At 38.3% G+C, this 21,746-nt stretch overlaps 2 protein-coding genes across 2 annotated transcripts in view; one reads left to right on the top strand and one right to left on the bottom strand.

Annotated features, from left to right (window-relative positions):
* The first annotated feature begins 825 nt into the window (after nt 1-825).
* LOC115918086 (NADH-cytochrome b5 reductase-like) lies at nt 826-10,025 on the top strand. The gene is made up of 8 exons (XM_030996781.1): nt 826-931; nt 3,742-4,040; nt 4,469-4,653; nt 5,553-5,707; nt 6,240-6,327; nt 7,148-7,252; nt 8,165-8,368; nt 9,399-10,025. Exons 3-8 carry the CDS (start codon nt 4,471-4,473, stop codon nt 9,600-9,602), a joined length of 939 nt encoding a protein of 312 aa, XP_030852641.1. The 5' UTR covers nt 826-931; nt 3,742-4,040; nt 4,469-4,470; the 3' UTR covers nt 9,603-10,025.
* Nucleotides 10,026-11,155: 1,130 nt separating this feature from the next.
* LOC115928596 (sushi, von Willebrand factor type A, EGF and pentraxin domain-containing protein 1-like) overlaps nt 11,156-21,746 on the bottom strand; it is a 37,045-nt gene continuing 26,454 nt past the window's right edge. Inside the window, exons 26-33 of the mRNA XM_030996006.1 lie at nt 21,142-21,321; nt 20,304-20,477; nt 18,106-19,992; nt 17,431-17,721; nt 16,394-17,121; nt 14,061-16,089; nt 13,401-13,526; nt 11,156-13,061 (exon numbers count right to left, since the gene is read on the bottom strand). Coding sequence (XP_030851866.1) covers nt 12,994-13,061; nt 13,401-13,526; nt 14,061-16,089; nt 16,394-17,121; nt 17,431-17,721; nt 18,106-19,992; nt 20,304-20,477; nt 21,142-21,321 — 5,483 coding nt within the window. The 3' untranslated portion in view covers nt 11,156-12,993. The remainder of the gene's footprint in view (nt 13,062-13,400; nt 13,527-14,060; nt 16,090-16,393; nt 17,122-17,430; nt 17,722-18,105; nt 19,993-20,303; nt 20,478-21,141; nt 21,322-21,746) is intronic.

Below are 21,746 nucleotides of genomic sequence, written 5' to 3'. Positions count from 1 at the left end.
GCCTTGCCCCCTGCCCCCCTGGCCCCCAACTTTTTTGGTTGTAATTTGGTGACCAGAAATTTACCTTTTCTTTTTTGCTCAAGGGAGGAGGGGGGGGGGGGGGGGTGTTTAGTAAAAAAAAAAAAAAAAAAAAAAAAAAAAAAAAAAAAAACCGCTATCTAGACTAACCTCCCTTCACTGAGCGAAATATCGGCCGGTGCGATTTTCAAAGTCGGGTCAAAATAGAAGAATTTTTTTTTTAGTGCTGATTACCCCCCGCCCCCCCCCCCCTTATACCGTTATTGATCGCACTTACAAATACCCTTGTTATCGGGTCAAAATAGAAGAATTTTTTTTTAGTGCTGATTACCCCCCCCCCCCCCCCCCCCCCCCCCCCCCCCACCCTTATGTACCGTTATTGATCGCACTTACAAATACCCTTGTTATCGGGTCTTTTAGTGCTCTCTCTCTTTGAAAGAAATTTTGAAAAATTATTGTGGAAAAGAAAAGAAATAATTGGAAATAGATATGCATGCTGAACGAGGAAATTGTTTAAACAAATTATGTGTGATTTATTTAAAATGTGAAACCATAATTTTGTTTATATGAATATTTTTTTTCTGTAAATGTGTAACTTCATCCGGAAAATTTTATTTGTAACTTTAGTGTTCGCTTGCAAAGTTGAAAATTATTTGTAATTTTGTATAAATGTTATAAATTATGTGAAATTTCCTTTAAGAGAGAAATTAATAAAAACCTATGAAAAAAAAAATTCATTCAGACCCGAAATTAGTTGAAAAACTCTCCCGCTGTGTCAGACAGTCAGTAGCCCCGTGGCTTACCATAAGCACAGCCTTTACGAAAAGCCATCTCTGGAACTGCGTTTTGTCTGGGGAATTTTAACATCGCTTTTAACCTGCTTTGTATGATGTTTAAACTTTTGGAATGGACGGTAAATATAATATGATTTAAAGTGTTTGATATAGTTCGATATCTCAGGGCATCACCTTTTGCGTAGGTATTTACGGCAAAACATATATAGACCCTAGATCTAGGTCTAGAGTCTACGCGTTACTTTTGCGACCCGCAGGATTGTGGCATGTTTTCACCGGGGTTCCACGGGAAACTGTGGGGCGCAGAACCACCGGTACCGCACTGCTGCTCACACTGGGAAATGACTCCAGTCATGCATCATGGGCATTTTTCTTCTTTACCTGAATTCTACCCGATTTTTGGGAGAAAATTCTTGTAATATCACCAGCCATGCTTCCATTGTCGCTCTAGGTTATTATACATGATGTATCTGGAGGTATGTTTTGCTGTTTTACTTTAGGCCTAAACAGCCAAGGCAAGTTAAGTTAGATCTAGACTAGGCACATTCATGGGGCACTAGAGGGCGCTTCGGTCGCGTACGAAAATCTGAATGGCCTTGCTGCGGTGGGTCGGCAATAATCAGCCCAAAACTTGGATATGGGAGGTTGGAAGGATATATCTTTTTTATAATGTTATCCGGTCTTACCCTTAACCATCCTATGTTTAATCTATGTAGGAATAACATGCGAGTATGATCACTATGATAAGAGAAACATCGGGACCATTACTGAAGTAACTTTTAAAATATTAGCCTAGAAATGACCACCAAACGGAAAAAATTGACATTTTTTCCCGACAAATCTTCATAAAATCTGAGTTATAAACAATTCACATCTAGGTACACTAGAGTCTAATACAAATACGATTTTCTGAAAATTCATGTATGATTTTTTAAGTTTCTTTCAAGTATATTTCTGCGCATTGCAGCGCCAATATTCTTCACTGCTTCAAAATCACCCTTGATTTTTTTTTTTGCAACGAATTTGATACGAGGTCCGCGAGTGTTCCCCGTTCCTTGCGTGTTGAAAGTTTGGTAATACATAGTTTGCATTGACTCGCGCACGAAAAAATGGTCAAAAACAAAATGTCAAATGAAGAAATAAACAAGCTTTTGTATAGTTATAAGAGTTCTACCGAGGTTTCTTTGTCGATTTAATTTATTATATAGTCTCAATTAGAATTCAGAATTATCTCACTGAAAAGTTAAGAAACCGACGATGTTCTCGATCGTAGTTATTTTTATTTTGCCAGCAGCCGATCTAGCGTTGTTTGGGCAAAAAGCTAGGCCGCTGCCTTCCCACCGCGAACCTTTCCGAGTCCCGCTAAAATGGCGCGCTGCGGAGCTCCGAAGCTGCGTTGGTATCGCTGCAAACTCTCATCCGGCTAGCTCCCCACGACGGACCATTCGCGGTATGGTGAGAGTGTGTGTGTGAGGTATGATTTTGGATTCAAGAACGCGCGTAACGCAACCGTGCACGTCATTTAGAGCTGTCGAATGTGTACGACCAATTTTACATGTACGATTTTTAGTACAGATACTTGGTCAGTTTTCTTCTTATATCTTTGGTTTTACAACATTTAAAAATATAATTTATTCAAATCTGCTCCTGACTCGGTTCAGACTAATTGTCTGATGTGTTTTCAAGTCAATTTTTTGAATATATTTTTTTGCATGAATTTGCCTATCTAGACCTAAGTAAACTAAAAGTTAAGTTTAGGACTCTAGATCTAGACTAGAGCCTAGAGGTCTACTTAAATTATTTAAGACTTGATGCGTGACTAGTAGTGACCTTGGCAGCGTTTCATGAAACCATCATAAGTACAAGTTCACCGACATCCCATTGAAACGTGTGTTAAAGGTAATACAAAGTTTTGGTATGGGGTCATGAATTTGGTTCAAATTAACATATTGGAAGCATATGCGATCTTTAACAATTCAGTGATCGTTGTCGCCGTTGAAATCAAGTCTAAAGTTATGAAATTGAAAATAATACACTCTTTATGTTGTATAGCTCCCTCTCAAGGTCAAGATATTAATTAAGCCATAAAACAATGTTTCTTGACTAAAATCGACCGATTAGCTATTTCCGTTGGAAAATTATATATCACAACTACACATTCTGAGATTTTCATGGTCGCAGGTACCATTATACGGCCGTAGGCGCTATTTGAAATTCATCAAAATTTACCGGGAGCACCGGTAAATTTTTTATAATCAATTTTTCTCGAAAGCAGAAGTGTTTTAGGGGCTAAATTTTCTAGTGCTTATAATACATCCACAGGGGCATCCAAATATATCAAAATTGTAAGGAATCACTATCCACCAAATTTTCAAATTTCCCAAAACTTTGTATTACCTTTAAACTTAAATACACACATTTCAATGGGATGCCGGTGAACTTGTACTGGTTTCGTGAGACGCTGGGCTATACTATGCATGACTAGTCTCTCTCTCTCTCTCTTGATCTCTGGCGCTGCTCTCAATCATGTTGCATCCCTTACAACTTGTGCATGATCATCGTTCAAAAGCTTACTTCATGAGCTTTCAAGAACCCTCAAACACAAACAAATTAACATGTACATGTAGGCCTAAACAACATTAAAAATGTTGTACTTTATTTATAATTCTAGACTTAAAATATGTATGATCGCCCTCTATATACACTGTATTCTGTGGACCTGACAATATCCCCATTAACCCAATTTGACCACATGAACAGCTGATAGTGAATCTAAATTTTATAATAAATTTAATGTTTTTGTTAATACTGCAAGAGTTTTATTGAAAAGAGGCCTTATTTTCGGGTCATTCAATCTTGAATAACAATATTTTAAACATCCTAATAAAAAACATTCTTATGTTTTTCTTTTTTGTGTGTGTTGAATCAGAGAAAGTAAGTGGTCAGAAGAGGAAGCGTGAGTCTAGTGAAGAGGAACCAAGCAAGCTTACAACCAACAAACAAGTAGTGGAAGAAGGGAAGTCATGGTGGACATGTATGATGCTAGGAGTACATCAAGATAACACCAAGCCACAGGGGAGGAAAGTGAACATGACCCAGAAAGATAACTCAGATAATAAATGAAATGAAAAAAAAACATTGATTGCTGCCATCCCAGCAGAACATTGAACCAATCCATTGCCTTGTTTCAGGCTCCTGGACAGCTATTGGTGCAGGGAAACTATTCAGGTAATGTTATTACATTTATTTGGGGATTTAGAACATAGCATACAAGAAAGAAGTAATGAGAAGAAGAAGAAGGTGAAGAAGGATAAGAAGAAGGATAGGAAGAAGAAGATGAATAATAAAGAAAAGAAGAAGTACCGTAATAGGAGAAGAAGGTGAAGGAGAAGACGAAGACGGAGGAGGAGGAGGAGGAGGAGAAAAAGAAGAATAAAAAGTAGATTATTGCAGTCAGATGAATAATAAACTACAGTACGAGTTTACATGTACATATATATTCAATTTCACAGCCATAAGGAACTTGCACTTTATGGACTGAAAACATCTACATAAAAGTTAAATGTAGGAAAAGATGAAAGAGTGAATATCAGTCTAAAAAATGCATGTCTTTCAATTCCCCCCCCCCACCCATTTTATGTACACCACCGTGACAGTCATGGCAAGTGAGACTAGGGATCCTGATGTTTGTGAGCAGTGCCAATCAATACGGCCGGCCACACCCCCTCCAGATTCCTGCTGTGGTTCTGGGTGTGCAGTGTGTGTCTATGATATTCATGATCAGGAGATACAACTGTGGAAAAAGACTTGCAAGCGTAAACATGGTGCAGAGGAAAGTCAGGTGAGTTTCATTTATTCCCCTCGAACTTGAAAGTCGTGCTTCAGTTACTTGGAGGATAAGAAGCAAGTTAATTCTTCGATCAAATCCATGGTAATTTTCTATATGCTGATTGTTGTGATTAACTTAGTGGAATGGAATAAATGTATATTTGGAACTACAGTGCCCTGTACATTAAAAGGAAGAAGAGGTATCTTGTTCGAATAACATTTTCATAAGTAAAGAACTTGGGATGTAACTAGTACTACACATAACCTCACTGACTTTGATTAATTCATTTTGTTTTTTGTTCTTTGTCTGACTGCTGGATGTATTCTTCATCATCATCAACTTCAGGTGGCGCTGTAAAGCGCTGCTGTGGTCTTCACGAGAGCACGCCATGCAACTCATTCACTTGCCATTTGTGTTGGACCTTTCATTCCTTGTCCAGATACTTTCTTGATATCATCAGTCCAAGATATTGGTGGACGACCTCTACCCTGTTTTCCTTTGACTGCTCCTTGCAGTGTTTGATTCTCAACACCTTCAGATCTCCTAACAATGTGCCCAAAATAGTTTAATTTTTCTTTCCATGATTCCCCTTCTGATGGTCAAGTCTGTTCCAATCTTTTCCAGGACTCACACATTTGTCTTTTTATCTTTCCATGACACCTACAACAGCCTCCTGTAGAACCACATTTCAAAGGCATCAACTCTCTTTCTTTCTGTCATTCTTTGTCATGGCCCAGGACTCACTTCCGTAAGTCGCAATAGAGAAAGAAGTTGCTTGAAGCAGACGAACCTTCAGACTGAGAGATAGGCCTCGGCTCTTCCAGGTGTGAGACATATAATTCTTAAATGTTTAGTATGTTTAGTATTAGAACTACTTCTAATAATTTGTAATTATGTTCCCTTTGTTCAAGATTGAAGACAATGGAACTGTAATGGACCTGATGGACTACAGATATTACACTCTGCAATCGATCATTCCAGTCTGTGCAAATACAGCTGTGTACAGATTCATGCTTCCACCTGGAAGGAAACTGGACCTGTCTATTGCAAAGCACATCATTCTCAGGTAAAACTTGTAGGACGTCAATGTTTATTATTTTAGAATATTATAAGAATACCGGTAATAATGCTGCCACCATCTCTTCCTTTGGAAAGTTTGTATTTGCTTTTACCATATTTAAATTTTTTAGTTTTTATGCCTCCGCTACATCCCATTCTCGCGATCGTTTTATCTCAAGAACCAATCGATGGATTCCCGCCAAACTTATGTCCTTTATGTATCTTGCAAAGCTAATGAACTTATTAGATTTTGGGGTCACGAGGTCCAAGGTCAAAGGGTCATACAATCAAACTTGAATTTTTTACAAATTGCTTCTGTTTTTGGTTTGTAAAATCGCTCTATGGCTGAGGCATCATTTTTTGATTGCGTGCAGTCGAGGGTCCATCTTGTTGTTGCTGTGAAGCTTTTATGGCGAATGTGTTTCTTTTATGTGTATCATATTGTGTCTGCATGTGGTGTAAAAGTTCTCTCTACCTGCTCATCTTGTATAATGTCAGGTGACACTCTTTTTGTTTCTCCTTTGGTATGATCCTCATAGGGGTATACACAATGGAAAGGTGATAACCAGGCAATACACACCAATCTCTTCACCACATGATGCAGGGTTCTTTGAAGTCCTTATTAAGGTATGCAGAACGATATTTGTAAGAGACTGTTAAAGGTAAAGACTAGTATTGGAAACGCCCCAATTTCAAAAAATGAAATGGAAGCTCTCATTACCAATCATGTGAAAGAATATGTTTTGACTAATACATGATGATAGAAAATTTGCAGGGAAACCGCCTACTAATTCATATATTTGGTAAATTTGTTCCTCTCATGGTCTGTGAGAGATATAGGGTAGTCCCATATACATCTTTCTGTGTATAGTGCTTGTAACTTTACGAAGAATGGGCCAAATTTCTTATCATTTTGATGATTCCAGAACCTTGCAGATGCTAGATGCTAGATGATCAACCTTTTCTGATCGATTCCACAACGTTTCTTTCACAATGCAATCGCATGACCATAACTGGTCTTTACCTTTAAATGGTGTTGTATGAAACTCTCAAAAATCTTGAGAGGTTTGGACAGAAGATATAGTACTTGTACTTATTCTTTTTTTTAATTGAATGTGCCTCTCTGTATATTCATGGGCAGAAGGGGCTAGAACTAAAATGGATTTTATAGCTACATGCCTATTAAAGAAGAAAATACATTTCTTAATTTTGTTTTCAGTCTTTACCAGCACTAGCAAATCAAGATCATTGTCTAACAGCCTCTTAGACATTTTAACAGACTAATTTTTGTATGCCAAAGGTTTTTTTTATGGCCATACACAGGAATGACACTTCCTCACACTACTGAGAAAATATAACATGATCTTAATTGTGCTTAAATTTGAGAATGGAGGACTACATACTTATTAATTGATCATGATATGTGATTTATCTTCTGTTTTTGTAGTTGTACCTCAGTGGAGATATGTCTCAGTACATTAAGCAATGGAAGATAGGCGATGGAGTAGAATGGAGAGGACCCTTTGGGGCGTTTACATACCAACCAAACGAGGTAATCTAACAGTTCATAGGAGCCAGAGTACAATTCATTTATATACCAACCAAACAAGGTAATCTAACAGCTCATAGGAGCCAGAGTACAATTCATTTTGATTTGATTTTCTATTGAAAACATCAGCCGTCCTCTTTGGCACTTTGTGGAAGGTTTCCAGACCTAAGTTACTCCCATTTTTTCTTAGTATTTCATCAAATTGATTGAGAGAGATATACTTATGAAGTGTATTTCTCCTTCAGAATTTTTTCAATTATTTTTCATTAAAGAGCGTACGTAAGAAAATGAAGTTTCTAAAGATGTATCCCATTGTTCAAATATAACAAATCCTATGCACACAGACCCCTTAAATATGTAAAAAAAAAAAGAAGCTGTTTTGTGTACACATTTTCCCAATATTTTGCCTCGTACCCTTAGGTAAAGAGTTATTGAGGAGCTTTGTTTATCACGATAGAACGTTGCAAGCCTTAGGCAAAGTAAAGAGAGTAGTTCAATAAATGACCTTGTAGATAAGTGAGATTTACATATTCTTCTGAAATAGAGCATTTTCTATTAAAAAAAGTACAAAATGAAATGTTACCCCAAACTTTTTTAATTTCATGCAGTGATACTTAATAGGAGACATTTCAATCTTTTACTCATATACAATTTTCTATCATTAATGCAAACTTGCAGTTAAATGATCTGCACAAAAGATTTGATATTCATTACCATTTGTCATTTTCTCAACATTTAATCTTACTTACATGTACTGGTATAGTTACTGGTATATATATTGTATCTATGTATCTTTCAAACGATTTTTCCATATTTGTAATAATTATTATGCCTACCGGTATGAATTAACAAATCATTAATGTACCATGTGAATGAAGTTTACTAACAAATTCAAACAATATCTTTTATCAACAGGGCCATTATATGATAGCTATAGCAGCTGGTACCGGGATCACTCCCATCATTCAGGTGATGAGGCATATTGTAGAGAATGAGGAGGATGAGACAGTCTTCAGACTACTCTACACCTGTCGTAACTATGATGAGATTCTTCTCAGGGAAACTCTTAATGAGTTGGCTCTTTACTGGAATATCACCATCATCTTTAATCTGACTCAGGTATTAAAGGAACTCACAATCAGTACATCACAGAGTAATTTACTGTAATTTGTAATCATTTTTCTGAATACAGTCACCTAGGCACTGTGTCATGGATGGATAAAAAATGACCTAGTACATGTAGTAAAGTTACTGCCCAGAAAGCAGTAAACGCTGCAAGTTCAAATCCCTTCTGGATCAAAGAGTTTGTTTCTTTATTTTACAATCAAATACAAATTATGCAGCTAGCCCAGGCAATAGCTCTGGAATGTGTATGTACATGTACATATTGTTATTGCTCATGCAGAGAAACAGAGATCTGGGAGGTTAAAATGTTGATGTGGATTGTTTTCTGTCTTTTGAGGAGTATTACTCTTCGAAAAAGCCATACATTCTTTGATGTTCAGTTGAACTGACAGGTTGATTTTGTTAATTTGTGTGCCTTATTATTGACTTCTCTGTGGTTGCTTCTGAATTGCACAGTGTGTGAAATAAGCATGTTTGCCTGCATCTTAAAGTAGTCACCTGAAGGAAATTCACGACTAATGATAATTATGGACAAATTATATATGGATGGGAAGATTTTCTCTCGAAAAACATGAATAATTTGTTGCAAAAACCATATAGATATCATGGAAAGCGTAAAATGTGATTTTTTTTTTTGGCTTGCTGTGTCTCACATGTGACGTCACAAATCTTGATGCTTTATGGAAGACTGCTGAAGGCAGAAAATCTGGATCTCAAAATTAACATTTGTGAGAGATGATGACTGTAGACCCCCAAAATATTTTGTAGAGGGAAGCTGTTATATTTGATCAGTAAGGCTTCCCCTTCGGATGACTACTTTAAGTAATCTTTGTTTCTTGTATTCACTGCTTTAAGTAATCTTTGTTTCTTGTATTCACTACTTTAAGTAATGCTTTTTTCTTGTATTCACTACTTTAAGTAATCTTTGTTTCTTGTATTCACTACTTTAAGTAATCTTTGTTTCTTTTATTCACTACTTTAATTAATCCTTGTTTCTCGTATTCACACTTTCTGTCTCCTGCAGAGCTTAGCAGGCAGCCATTCAACAGAGTACGGCGAGATCATTCAATATGGCCGCTTCACTCAAGAGAGACTATCCAAAGAGGTGGCTGCATCCATGGGACGACCTGTGAGGGCGCTGGTCTGCGGAACGCGTTCTTTTGAAAATGACATGATCACATTCCTGAAAGAATCAGGAGTGCCAGCCAATTCCATAGAGAAGTTTTAACACACAGGGTATTTTAACAATGATTATTTGTGTTTTCCTTATCATCTCATGTGACATCATGATTATAATCATGGGGGAGCAGTGACATTGTGAATGGGCTGGCGGGTGGTGTGTGTTGGACCCAATTCTTTTAAAAATCTTTGCAAAGTTTCTCCAAGAAGAAATATAAATCTGAATTTCAAATTTATGGATATGGTTTGCATACAGAAATATTTAAGTTTATGTATGGGGTGGATGTTCCACTGGTCCTCTGTATATGTATGACCTATTTGATATCTATTTGTATCAATGTTTAAATGTTAACTGAGTTTCAAATCATTCAATCATGTTCTTTCAAGTCCACTGGAATACCAAATTAATTCTCATTTCAGGGAGTAACAAACTAACAATGCTGGCAGTGAGGCACATTTCGTCCTTGTTTTCACGAAGTGACGGTAGTGAGGAAAATCGTAACGCAAAGTGAATGCAATTTTTTGTCACTACCGTCACTTCATGAAAACAGCGACGATTTGTGTGTTATTTTAATTGTACATTAAAACCTTATTTAAAGATCACTATTACACCAATTGTTCATTATAACAAGGTAATGCTGCCAATCCCTTTCTTGCACATTTTTATCAAGGTTTTTTAGTTTTAAAATATTTTTTAGTCTTGTTAAAAGAAATGCCATGTCTTATTGAGTAAATTATATTAGGGTTCGACTCCATATATGCACTTTTTTCCTGTAGCGAACCCAGGTTATTATGATGACTAACAGCAATGAGGTGACAAAATTCTATGGGTAAAGTTTCAACATATTACTCTGTATCTTTCCCCACTTTCCAGGGATCTGTGTTACCTAGATTCGGAGGAACCTATTATTTTAAATACTGATGCTTGGGTGAGATCCCAGGCATCGGGAGTTTCTAAGAAGTTCAGAATTGTAGTATTCATGAAACTGAAATATGAAAACATTAGAACGCTAATGGCAATATACAGATTTTAGGCAGTCGTGAGTATTTTCTGCGATATTGTATATACCACAGAGATACCAACTCCAAAATATTTGTTTTCATACATTAGAATCCTGCCATTATATTAGCAAAGTTGGCATCTTTGCTGTCATGGTTTGACACACGAAAGATTTTGACACGGGTTTCTTGAATTTACTAATGGAATTTAAACAATGAAGTTTAGAATGTAAACTTGATTTCTAATTCTTTCTTTAATATTGTGTGCAATGTATTTGCTTCAAATTTTTAACTTTTTAACTATTTGTATATATTTTCAAACCTTAACATGATTCATAGGATAAAATACATGTAAATATTCTAAGATTTTTCCAATAAATACAACAATAATGATATATAACTTCAAAGTATGAAATTGTGTTTATTATTTGTTGTGGGAGACAAAAAAAAGAAGAACATAATAAAAAGATGATGGTTAGAAAAGTTTGATCTACAAATTTTAAAATTTTCTTTCTTGCCTTTTATTGTTCTTTATTGTTTTCCTTTGTCCACAAAAAGAGTTAACAGATACACATACTCTACATATAATGGTCACACACAATCTTTTCATACTTTTTCAGGTTTTATTACTTCAAATTGAATTTACAAGGTTAATATACAGATACAGTATGTACATTTAGATGATGAAATAGCCTTGAACGTAGGTGTTGTCATAATTTGCACTGGTAGAGTTATCATTGAGGTGGAAGAATGGTAAAGGAAATTCATGTATGCGGGTGGTAGGAAAGAGATAAAGAGAAAGAGAGAAAGAGAAAGGGGGAGGGAAGGGGAGGGGAGATATTTATGGATATGAATTGTAGCAAATAATAGTAAGAGAGAGAGAGAGAATAGAAAAAGGGGGGGGGGGGGGTTGATGGATACAGGGACCTCAAGATTTGAAAATGATGGTGAGCAAGAGGGAGGAACTGAGATAAAACGGGAGAGAGAAGGAGCAGAGAGAAGGCAGATATGATACACTTTAGAGAGATTGAAATTATAATATATAAAGGGAGGGTAAGATCAATCATAAATAAATTAAACCATTTTGTGGCCATGCGCTTGTGAATAACATCAATTATATCGTAGAGTACAAAAACTAGAATTACTAGAACTATTATTTAACTACATGTAGTTTCAAAGCTCACATTACATCAAAGTCTACATCACAAGATTTTGATTTATACTGGAAAGATATAAAGCTAGTTTGAAAGAAGGAAGAGATTATAAAAATGTACGTATTGTAATTGTGTAAAAACTGCACATTGAAAATAGAAGGGTCCAGGTAAGCTAGGGTCTTCATGGACTGCGATTCAAGACAGTAAACCTAAGGGAAGTGAACAACCTTCTATTCCATAATTATATAATGTTGTATCTGTTTCTGTTTTTTAATGTAGAAATTATATAACATCACAATTTGTTGGACACATATGAAAACAAATCAGAAATAAAAACTGCTAGTTCTCTTTTTAAAGAAAGCGCACACGGCCTTACAAACACCCAATGTTAATGCAAAACAATCTCGCGTTATCCAGTATTTACATTGTAATGGCACGGATCGCAGTTTCAAGATCATGGAGTCGGAAATACGTGAAATGTATTTGGATCACTAAAACCAAACTATATCACACCATATTCGTAAGACAATGCAATAAAACAGCAGCAAACAAAAAGTTTTTCAACCATATAAATGCAGCAAAATAAATAATTCAAATGCTGATGTACAATGTATGATGTACATGGTTGAAACGTCAAAAGATAATTATATATTCACTGACTGATTGTTTTTACTGCAATTTTATCTTCTCGGCTTTGGAACGTGAATTTTTTTTGCTGAAAGAAATAGCAAACAAAATTAAATATGCGTATCACAAATTCACAATAAAGCGACCAAACTGACTATCATATATTAATTTTTCAGTGTCTTAAATTACACATATTGTTTTGTTAATCTGTTGTTGAAGTTTCACTTTGTATTCTATTGAAATAAAAATAATATATATTTTATATTTGTAACGTTGGGAGATAAAAAACACGTTTCCTTCAATTTGATAAACTTGAGAGCTGAAAAAGAAATGCATACTCCATAGTCATGTTAATCTACAACAAGAATAACAAACAAACCATTCCATAAAGTATTTATAAAGGGTGCATTTCCTGGCTGTTACACAACGCCTAACAGTTGACGTCCCTCATATTTGGCACTTTTACTGATCAACCGAAGCCAACATACATGTATATAAACACACAACAGTTAACATTCTCTTGCAACAAATGGGACTACAGAAGTCCTTGGGCTGGTTTATTATATTTGGTCAGGATTGGTGGGTGAAGATCCTGCTCGGAAATACAGAATCCATTCAGACTGATTTCAGGGAGTCAGTTACTCCATCACATCAACTGGCTCATGTTCGGCAGTTTGGATGTCTAGTTTTACAACGTGCACCTCCAATACAGCGGGTAGTACAGAGAACTGGAAAAAACATGAAAGATGGAATATATAAATGTTATAGAAAACTAAAAGATAAACTCTTGCAAACTGACCATTTAATATGTAATGTTGCCTGTAATCCCTGTATATGACAGATTGGAAGTTTGACCTCCCCATCTTGTAACCAACACCTGACCCCATGACACTTCAGTGTTGAAGCATTCTTTATTTCCATTAAATTGAAAGTTCTGTTAAATCTGAGTAGACATCTTTGTTCAACAAATCGACCAAGGAGATATAAATGATTTAAGGAGCAAGACAATCTTTTATTTATTGTGAAGCTGTTATTGATATGGAAGACAAAAGCCTACTGATTCTTACCATGTTCGCAACGAGAACCAGTAAATCCATAGGGACATTCACAGCTGTATGGTCCCACACACTTCCCTCCATGGAGGCAGGGTAACACACATACTGGTCTCTCAAGAGATGCAAGAGAACCAAAGGCTATCAAGGGAGAAAGAAAACGAACCAAACGTAATGAATCATCAGAAAAGAAAAAAATAATAACACTGCACAATAATTTCAAACAGTGTTAGGGGGCTAACCACACTGGGTTAAGGAGATAAAAGACTAATATTATAGTGTAATAATGTGAATTTTATGAAAGAGCTTCCACAAATGAGATATATATCTATTCATGAGGAATAAATGATGCCCATTTCGTCTGTATTTTAACACTCTCTAAAAGTTCCACAGCCGTATATTTAATTGGATTCGTGTAGCATACGATTGTCTGGTCTGTACTCTGTAAGGCTTATCTGCTAAAATATCTTTGATTGATTGATTCAATTAGCATCTTATTTTCATTTTATATCACATTAAGTATAAATCTTGTAACAAAATCAATCAATTAATTAGCACAATAAAGGTTTGGGCATAAAATTGATAATTTGCCATAATATTGAAAATGGGTGCCCACAAATACATGTATCGCATTAAAAAACAACTTTAAATATAGATGATAAGTTTCTTACTCACCAATGCATTTAGGTATGGAGTCATTCCATGTATTATCTGACATACATCTGATAGAACTACTCCCAACCCTGTAGAATCCTCGATTACACCTGAAACTGAGAACGTCTCCAGGAGAAAAGCTTTCTCCAAACATTCTTCCATTATCAATCACAGGAGGTGGTAGGCAGCCATCGGCTTCACATCGGGGCAAGGAATGACTCCACGTCCCTTCGGAGGTACAGAGAATCCTGCTGGTTCCAACAAGCTTAAAACCATTGCTACAGGAAATAGTAACGGCGTCTCCAACTGCATTTGAAGTACTCAAATAAACCATGTTTTCACTGGCTGGGAGATCTGGGCAAGTCACAAGATGGCAAAGTGGTAGTGGGTTACTCCATGTTTGGTTTGCATTGCAAGATGATGTTGCCCGACCCAGAAGGGTGTATCCAGCATTACATGTATATGTTACGATGGATCCAAAGAACAATGTTCTGTATTCTGCATGGCCATTCTCAGGTGATTCAGGTGGAAGACACTCTAGAGGGTCGCATGAAAACTCTGTCAATGACCACGTTTGATCTGGAAGGCACTCGGCCATACCTTCTGACGATGGTTGAAAACCATTCTCACATTCTAGCTGCACAAAGTCACCAACCACAAACCTTGTCTTATCGGCCGGGTAGATGACATGTGGTATGCGAGGTAAAGCTTGACAAGGGTTCGGTGAACATTGGGGCTCCTTCTCACTCCAAGTTCCATTTGCTAAGCATGTTCTACTTCTTGGCTGATTCGTTGAGTAACCATCATGGCATATATAATGAACTTGGCTTTGGTACACTTTGCTTTCTAGTATCACCTTTCCATTATGTGGGTTGGTTAAAGGACCACACTTGACAGGTCGGCATTGTGGAGGGTAAGGTAGCCAGCTCCCGTCGCTTGTACATCTGACGACCTGGACACCGTGCATTGTGTAGCCAGAATGACAGTCATAAACTGCAGTACTGTTGAAAGTTATGGCCTTGTAGGAACGTACGCCATTTATTACTATTGGGGGTGTATCGCATGATATTGGGCGACAGGCAGGCAAAGACCCGCTCCAAGTCTGGTCTGCCTGGCATATCCTCCTATCTTCTCCACGCATCTTGTACCCTTCATTGCAGCGATACTGTATTTCATCCAACAGTTGCATATTACCAAGATTGATAATGATACCATGTTCTACATCATCAGGCTGCTGGCAGGTGATAGGTTGGCATTCAGGTGTAGACCCGGACCATTCTCCACTTACACTACAGGTACGTGTCCTAGATCCAATGAGCACATAACCATGATTGCAAGAGTACCTTGCAATGCCATCAAGTGTTATATTGGTATTTGTTACTTCTCCATGCAATGGCAAAGACAACGGTCCACAAGATATGGGTTTGCACACCTGACTGACCAAACTCCATGAGCCGTTAGCAAGACACGTTCTTACACTTTCGCCTGCAATGATATAACCGGTCCAGCAACGGTATGTTGCTTGTGAACTGAATGTCGTCACATCGAAGGAAACAATTCCTTTGTCCAAAAACGGCGGTTGTCCACACGAAACAAGTTCACAACTTGGCATAGTGTTGCTCCATGATCCATGTTCATCACACGTTAGCATGCTCTCACCTTTCACAGCATACCCTACATCGCATGTATATGTTACACTTGATCTATATATCGGAATCTTGGTATTCATCTGTAGAGTTCCATGTCGAATCGGTGGTGGGCTGGGGCACTCTATCACTCTACAATCCTGATGGGCAAAGGACCACGATCCATTCGATAAACACTGTCTTGAAGATGGTCCATCAAGAGTAAATCCCAAAGAACATGAATAAGTGGCATTGCTTTCATACCTGTCGCTAGGTAATGTTACGTTGCCGAGTAAGAGGTTTGGAGGAGGACCACATGTTACTCGGATGCATGTAGGTTGTTGACCGCTAAGTATCCCGTCATTTCCACAGATCCTGAAACTTTGACCAGCTATCATGTAACCAGGATTGCATGAATAGAGGACCTTCAAAGGATGAAATACAAACTAAACATTTATATTTGGTATCAAACGTAACAAAATCATGTAAGGCATGGTTTGGTTTCTGGTTAAAAACAGATGAAGTCATTTTTGGAATCGAGATGTAAATTATTCTCTCCCACATAAATTTTAAGTATTTTAACACAATGGCCTTAAAGTCAGACGAAATGAAAGTTAATATTAAATGCTTGGGGTCTGGGGAAAGCAAAAAAAACGTTAGCTTGCAATATTCTGTCATCTACTGCATTTTCTTCGATATGACCATTGTTGCTGGACTAAGATATCTCACCTTGTCACCGTTGAAGACAGTGTGATTCCGTATAACAATTCCAAGGGGGAAGGCTTCCTCTACCCTGCATTCGATTGGTCTACACTTTGGCTCATAGCCACTCCAGGTTCCGTTTGCTTGACAGCGGCGCCTTGCTAATCCTACCAAGTGATATCCAGGTTCACATCCAAAGCTCACATCATCCAGGTATCGATTGTTGAGGAATATTGCAATACCATGGGCGGGGTTGATAGGCATTGGACATTCAATGAGGGTGCAAACGGGAGGTGGGTGTGACCAGACACCCTGACCGGCACACTCTGTGACGCTCGTTCCTACTAATTCGAATCCATCGTCACAAGTATACACCACCTGGCTACCAAAGGACACCCCTGTTGACTGTATGGATCCATTTTGAGGTATTGCCAAGTCTTCACAAATGATGGGTAAACACTGGGGCATGTCTCCATTCCATTCTCCATCTTCCTCACACAGCAATGTGTCATTTCCATCGATGGAGAACCCCTCGTTACAATCAAATACCATCACCTCTCCATATGAGTTGGAATCTACTGTGATGAAACCATTGTCTGATGGAAGGACAGGTGGACAAGTTATTGGAACGCAAGTGATGTTCGCAGGATCCCATATTCCATTTTCAGAACACCGCATTTCCTGTAAGGTTTGGTATTTGAAACCTTCATCACAGTGAGCTCTGACAATGTCTCCATACACGAAAAGGCCTTCACCTGGACCAGAGAATAGGAAAGATTTAATTGAATAATTACATAACATTATCTGCTACATGCATATGCGTTTACATCAAACACCTAGCCGGGTTAGTAAAAGAAGGCTACAGCCGAATCGCATCAAGAGATCAACTAAATCATTGTGATAACTATTATCTTCGATGTCTAAGACACCGTGCTTATAAATATACTATTCTTGAAATTGCGTGTGGTTGTGCACCAATTTTTCAAAGATGTCCAATATCAATCAATTAGAAACATAAAGTCAACAAGAATCAATGGGGGAAAACAAAATCAAAAGAATGTTACCTTCAATTAACCCATTGTAAACGAGAGGAATCTCTAAGCAGGGGACAGGCTGGCAGCTTGTGTTGGTTACATTTCCACTCCATACACCTGTTTCATCACATTCAATCATCAGCTCAGAGATGGCCTTGTAACCCACATCACACTGGTATGCTACGGTGGATCCATAAGTGCTAGTATTCAGTTCAAATTCTGCGTTGTTTACGTCTGAAGGTGACCCACAATCCAGCGGCTTGCATCTAGTGTCTGAGTGACTCCATGTACCGTTGGAGGTACAGGTTGCTGATTTAGAGCCTGTGATGAACATAAATTATGCAGTTATTACGGATTAAATATATTTTGGTTATAAAATCATTATCATACCCTACATCAAAACCATCAAATAATTGGCGTTTGCCTATTTTTTTTTATACAAAAGAAAGGAAAACGTTGATTGACAAATTGTATCATTTAAGGATAATGCACAAGACTATCATTGCATTTTATTTACATATCCACCGTGAGCTCTCTAGCGCAAAATGTTGTCTCTGACATATCACAATATTTGACATCATAACCAGGCCTAAAATCATTTCGGACAGACCGTTGTAATATTATCTAGCTGTTAATAAAAAGTATTTGTACATCCTTGAGTATGTCGTTCTAAAATAAAGCAACAAAAGAGATAATTTGACATACCAGTCAAGACATAACCAGGGTTGCACACGAACTGTACACTGTTAAGGTAGCTAAAATTGGTTCCTAGTATGAAACCCTGAGGTGGAGTAACTGGCATCCCACAGCTGATAGCCTCACACCGTATCTCTTCTTCACTCCACCTTCCATCAGCCTGACAGGTGGTCTCCATGGATACAACATCACCTCCAAAGATGAATCCATCATCACAGAAATAGATAAGCGTATTGTTAAATGTAAAATTGTCTCCGAGGAAATATGCATTCTCTACCAAAGGAGGGCTGCCACATTCCAATAATTTGCAAGATGGGGGTTCCTGAGTCCATTCACCTTGAGCAGAGCAGTTTCGAGACGATTCCCCCTCAAGAATGTATCCCTCATGGCACTTGTATGTTACAGAGCTTCCATAAATGAGGTTGTCAAAATGAGCATTGCCATGGCGAATTACAGGAGGTTCTGGACAGAATATTAGAATGCATTCAGCTGAGGTGTTTGACCATTGGCCTGAGCTTTGGCATTGCCTGGTTGCCTCACCATGTAGACGATATCCTAAGTCACATTCCATTACAATTTCACTCTGGAAGGACCAGTTCGTTCCAACGATGAAGCCATGATCAGGTGCTAACGGTACCTCACAAGTGATAGGTTCACATACTGGAAGATCACCCCACCACTGTCCCTCTGCAGAACACCTAAGATGTGGGGCATTCCTGGTAACATACCCAGCTTGACATGCATACGTCACTGACTCATTGTAAAGTCTTCCATGTGAGGCAACTGCATGAGGAACAGCAGGTGGCTCTCCACACTCTACAATATCACAACGTACAGAACTTTCCGTCCATTGCCCAGATGCGAGACACGTGATGACAGAGACACCAGACAAGATGAAGCCAGTTTTGCAGGTATATACCAGAGTTTGGTTGTATGTGTAGTCCTGACCCTTGATGTTACTGTTAGGTATGTCATTCGGAGGACCACAAGATACAGGGATACAGTCGGACAGGGTACCTACCCAATGTCCGCCTGCACCGCATGTCAATTCAGTACTGTCAGAATCAAACAGGTATCCTGAGGGACAGGTGTATTCCACAGTTATTCCATATGTGAATTCTGGTGATTGGTCTGCGACTAATTGGTGGTTGTTCATCTTTGGAGGTTCTCCACAGGAAACTGCCTGACAAACAGGGGGGCTGCTTGACCATTGTCCGTTGCTCATACATGAAATCTCTCTATTACCAGCGACTGTGTAACCTCTGTCGCAGTCATATATGACAGTAGCGTTGAATCCAAAGTCCCCTCCTATCATTGAGCCATTTGCCACAGCAGGAGGCATGGAACATTGGATGCGTCTACACTCAGGAAGAGAAGGCTCCCACACTCCATTCCCTCCACAATGGATGACAGTCCGGTCCGCCTCATATCCTTCATTACAGGTGTACCAAACACTGCTGCCATACGTCAATCCGTCATATGTGGAGGTGGCAAGGGGCACATTAGGTGGATGTCCGCAAGACAGAATTTTACAAAGTGGCTCTGCATTGTCCCACCTTCCAGTCTCTTGACACTGAAGCACATTCATCCCCGTCATCCTGTATCCAGTGATGCAACGGAATTCTGCGATGCTGCTGAACACAGTCCCGTTAGTGGTAATGAGCATAGAGTTTGGAGATGATGTCAGAGGTGGACAGCTGACGATCCTGCAGGTCGGTGGTGCTGTCCATTCTCCATCTATCTGACATGTAACGTTAGGCAAACCGATCAAATGGTAACCCCGTGCACACTGGTATGTTGCGCTCTGTCTTGGGAATGCCATGTGGACTGGTCTCTCACCCTCAGAAGAAAAGACTACAGCATTTGGAACATGCGGTGGCTCTCCGCAAAACACATCTGTCAGGAAGAGGTAAGTAGTAGATATATGAAGATATTACAACTAAATCCATTTATTCCAACTGACATTGAAAGTATATACCAATAGGCTAATATTTGAGAGTGTGCTGTTCTTGAATGTAGTAAACCTATTGGAACGTGAAAATAGCTAAATGTTGAAAAGGCAATCACAAAGTTTAACTGGACCGGGGAATATTGCAACTATCCCTCCCCATTGTCTATTTGATTCGGCAAGATAAAATGAACATGGAAAAACACAACTTGAGTATTTTCTTCAAAGGAAACTATATTTATACAATTTGTGAACTTACATTTGCATTCTGGCGTGAAACCTGACCAATAGCCAGTCTCCATACATTCTCTCGCCAAAGGACCAACAAGAGTGAAATTTTCGACGCAGGTGTAGAAAACTTGGTCACCATACAGATACATCCTACCAATCACATACCCGTGTTTAAGATGTCCAGGGTATCCACAGTTTATTCCTGCATTAATGACATTAAAAAAGATGTAAAAAGACGAACCAAATTCGAGGCATTGGTTTCAGGGCAAATCATCTTATTTCATATATTTAACATAATCATTTCGCTTTGCTGTAGATCAGCAAATGCTGGGGGAAACGATGGTTACAAGGTCAGTAGGACAAGACGTATCATTATGATTTTGGCCATCCTAGGTATAATAATAATATTGGATTCTTATATAGCGCTCGTATCGACCTTACAAGGTCCTCAAGGCGCTCCAACATTACCCGGCTATGCTAGGCTGCCGATTTCGACGCTCACAGTATTTTTAGGAATTCCTTCCTACTGGTACCCATTTAACACCTGGGTGGAGAGTGGCAAATGTACATCAATGTCTTGCCAAAGGACATTAGTGGTGCGGCGGGACTCGAACCGCGGACCTTGTGATCGACAGTCCGGCGACGTATCCACTCATCCACGACATCCACGACACGACGATATGATTGTTAATAATTTTTAAAGACTTTTTGCTGGAAAGTCTATTACGATTTCATTTACTAACATGCCCTATGGCATAAAGACATATCAACAAGAACTCTACAAATCAGATACAAGGGTTAACTTATATCTTTGAAATATAATGCTTAATCATTGTTAATGGTTAGGACTAACATGTAATACTAACTGTCGCAATATGCTCGATCACCCGGACTCCACTCTCCTGATACCTGACATTCAGCACGAGTGACTTCATGTCTGGGGAGTTCAAAGCCTAGCTGACAGTGGTAGGTCACGGAGGTCAAAGGTCGTGATGGTTGGTAGCCCTTCACAAAGCCAGCCTCAGGTGCAGTGGGATAGGGACATCCTTAAAACGAGAAGCATAAAAATATGGGTCAAGGTACGGCAATGCATATATATAACCCAGAGATAGACATTTCAATAATTGTTAAGGCAAAACACAAATACAAGAGTAGTATGCATGAGTAGTCACCCCTAATATTTGATAACAAATGAGAATGTGTACTTATTCTTAAAAATATGTCTGAATTGATGGCATACTTTCGAATACAGACACTGCTGATCTTGAAATAATACTCCCAATTAGGAAAAATGTTATACAAGTATTAAAGGTCGTTTTCTCTATATAAATTTGAAAAAAACTAATATATGTAGTTTCGTTGATAATGCCCTTAGAGTGGTCATCTGAAATAAGTGACGATTTCTTCTTTTTCATGAAATGCTAAAGAAGAAGGGAAAAAAGAACCTTCATGATTAGATCATTTCTATAAA

Source organism: Strongylocentrotus purpuratus, unplaced genomic scaffold (assembly GCF_000002235.5).
Source record: "Strongylocentrotus purpuratus isolate Spur 01 unplaced genomic scaffold, Spur_5.0 spur5_scaffold_3, whole genome shotgun sequence".
Lineage (NCBI taxonomy): Eukaryota > Metazoa > Echinodermata > Echinoidea > Camarodonta > Strongylocentrotidae > Strongylocentrotus > Strongylocentrotus purpuratus.
This window is presented reverse-complemented; position numbering and strand designations above follow the sequence as displayed.

Coding starts and splice junctions, on each gene's coding strand:
- LOC115918086 (XM_030996781.1), top strand. CDS start 4,471: ATGGCAAGTGAGACTAGGGATCCTGATGTTTGTGAGCAGTGCCAATCA. Junction 5,708..6,239: donor GCAAAGCACATCATTCTCAG/GTAAAACTTGTA, acceptor TGATCCTCATAG/GGGTATACACAATGGAAAGG. Junction 6,328..7,147: donor TCTTTGAAGTCCTTATTAAG/GTATGCAGAACG, acceptor CTGTTTTTGTAG/TTGTACCTCAGTGGAGATAT.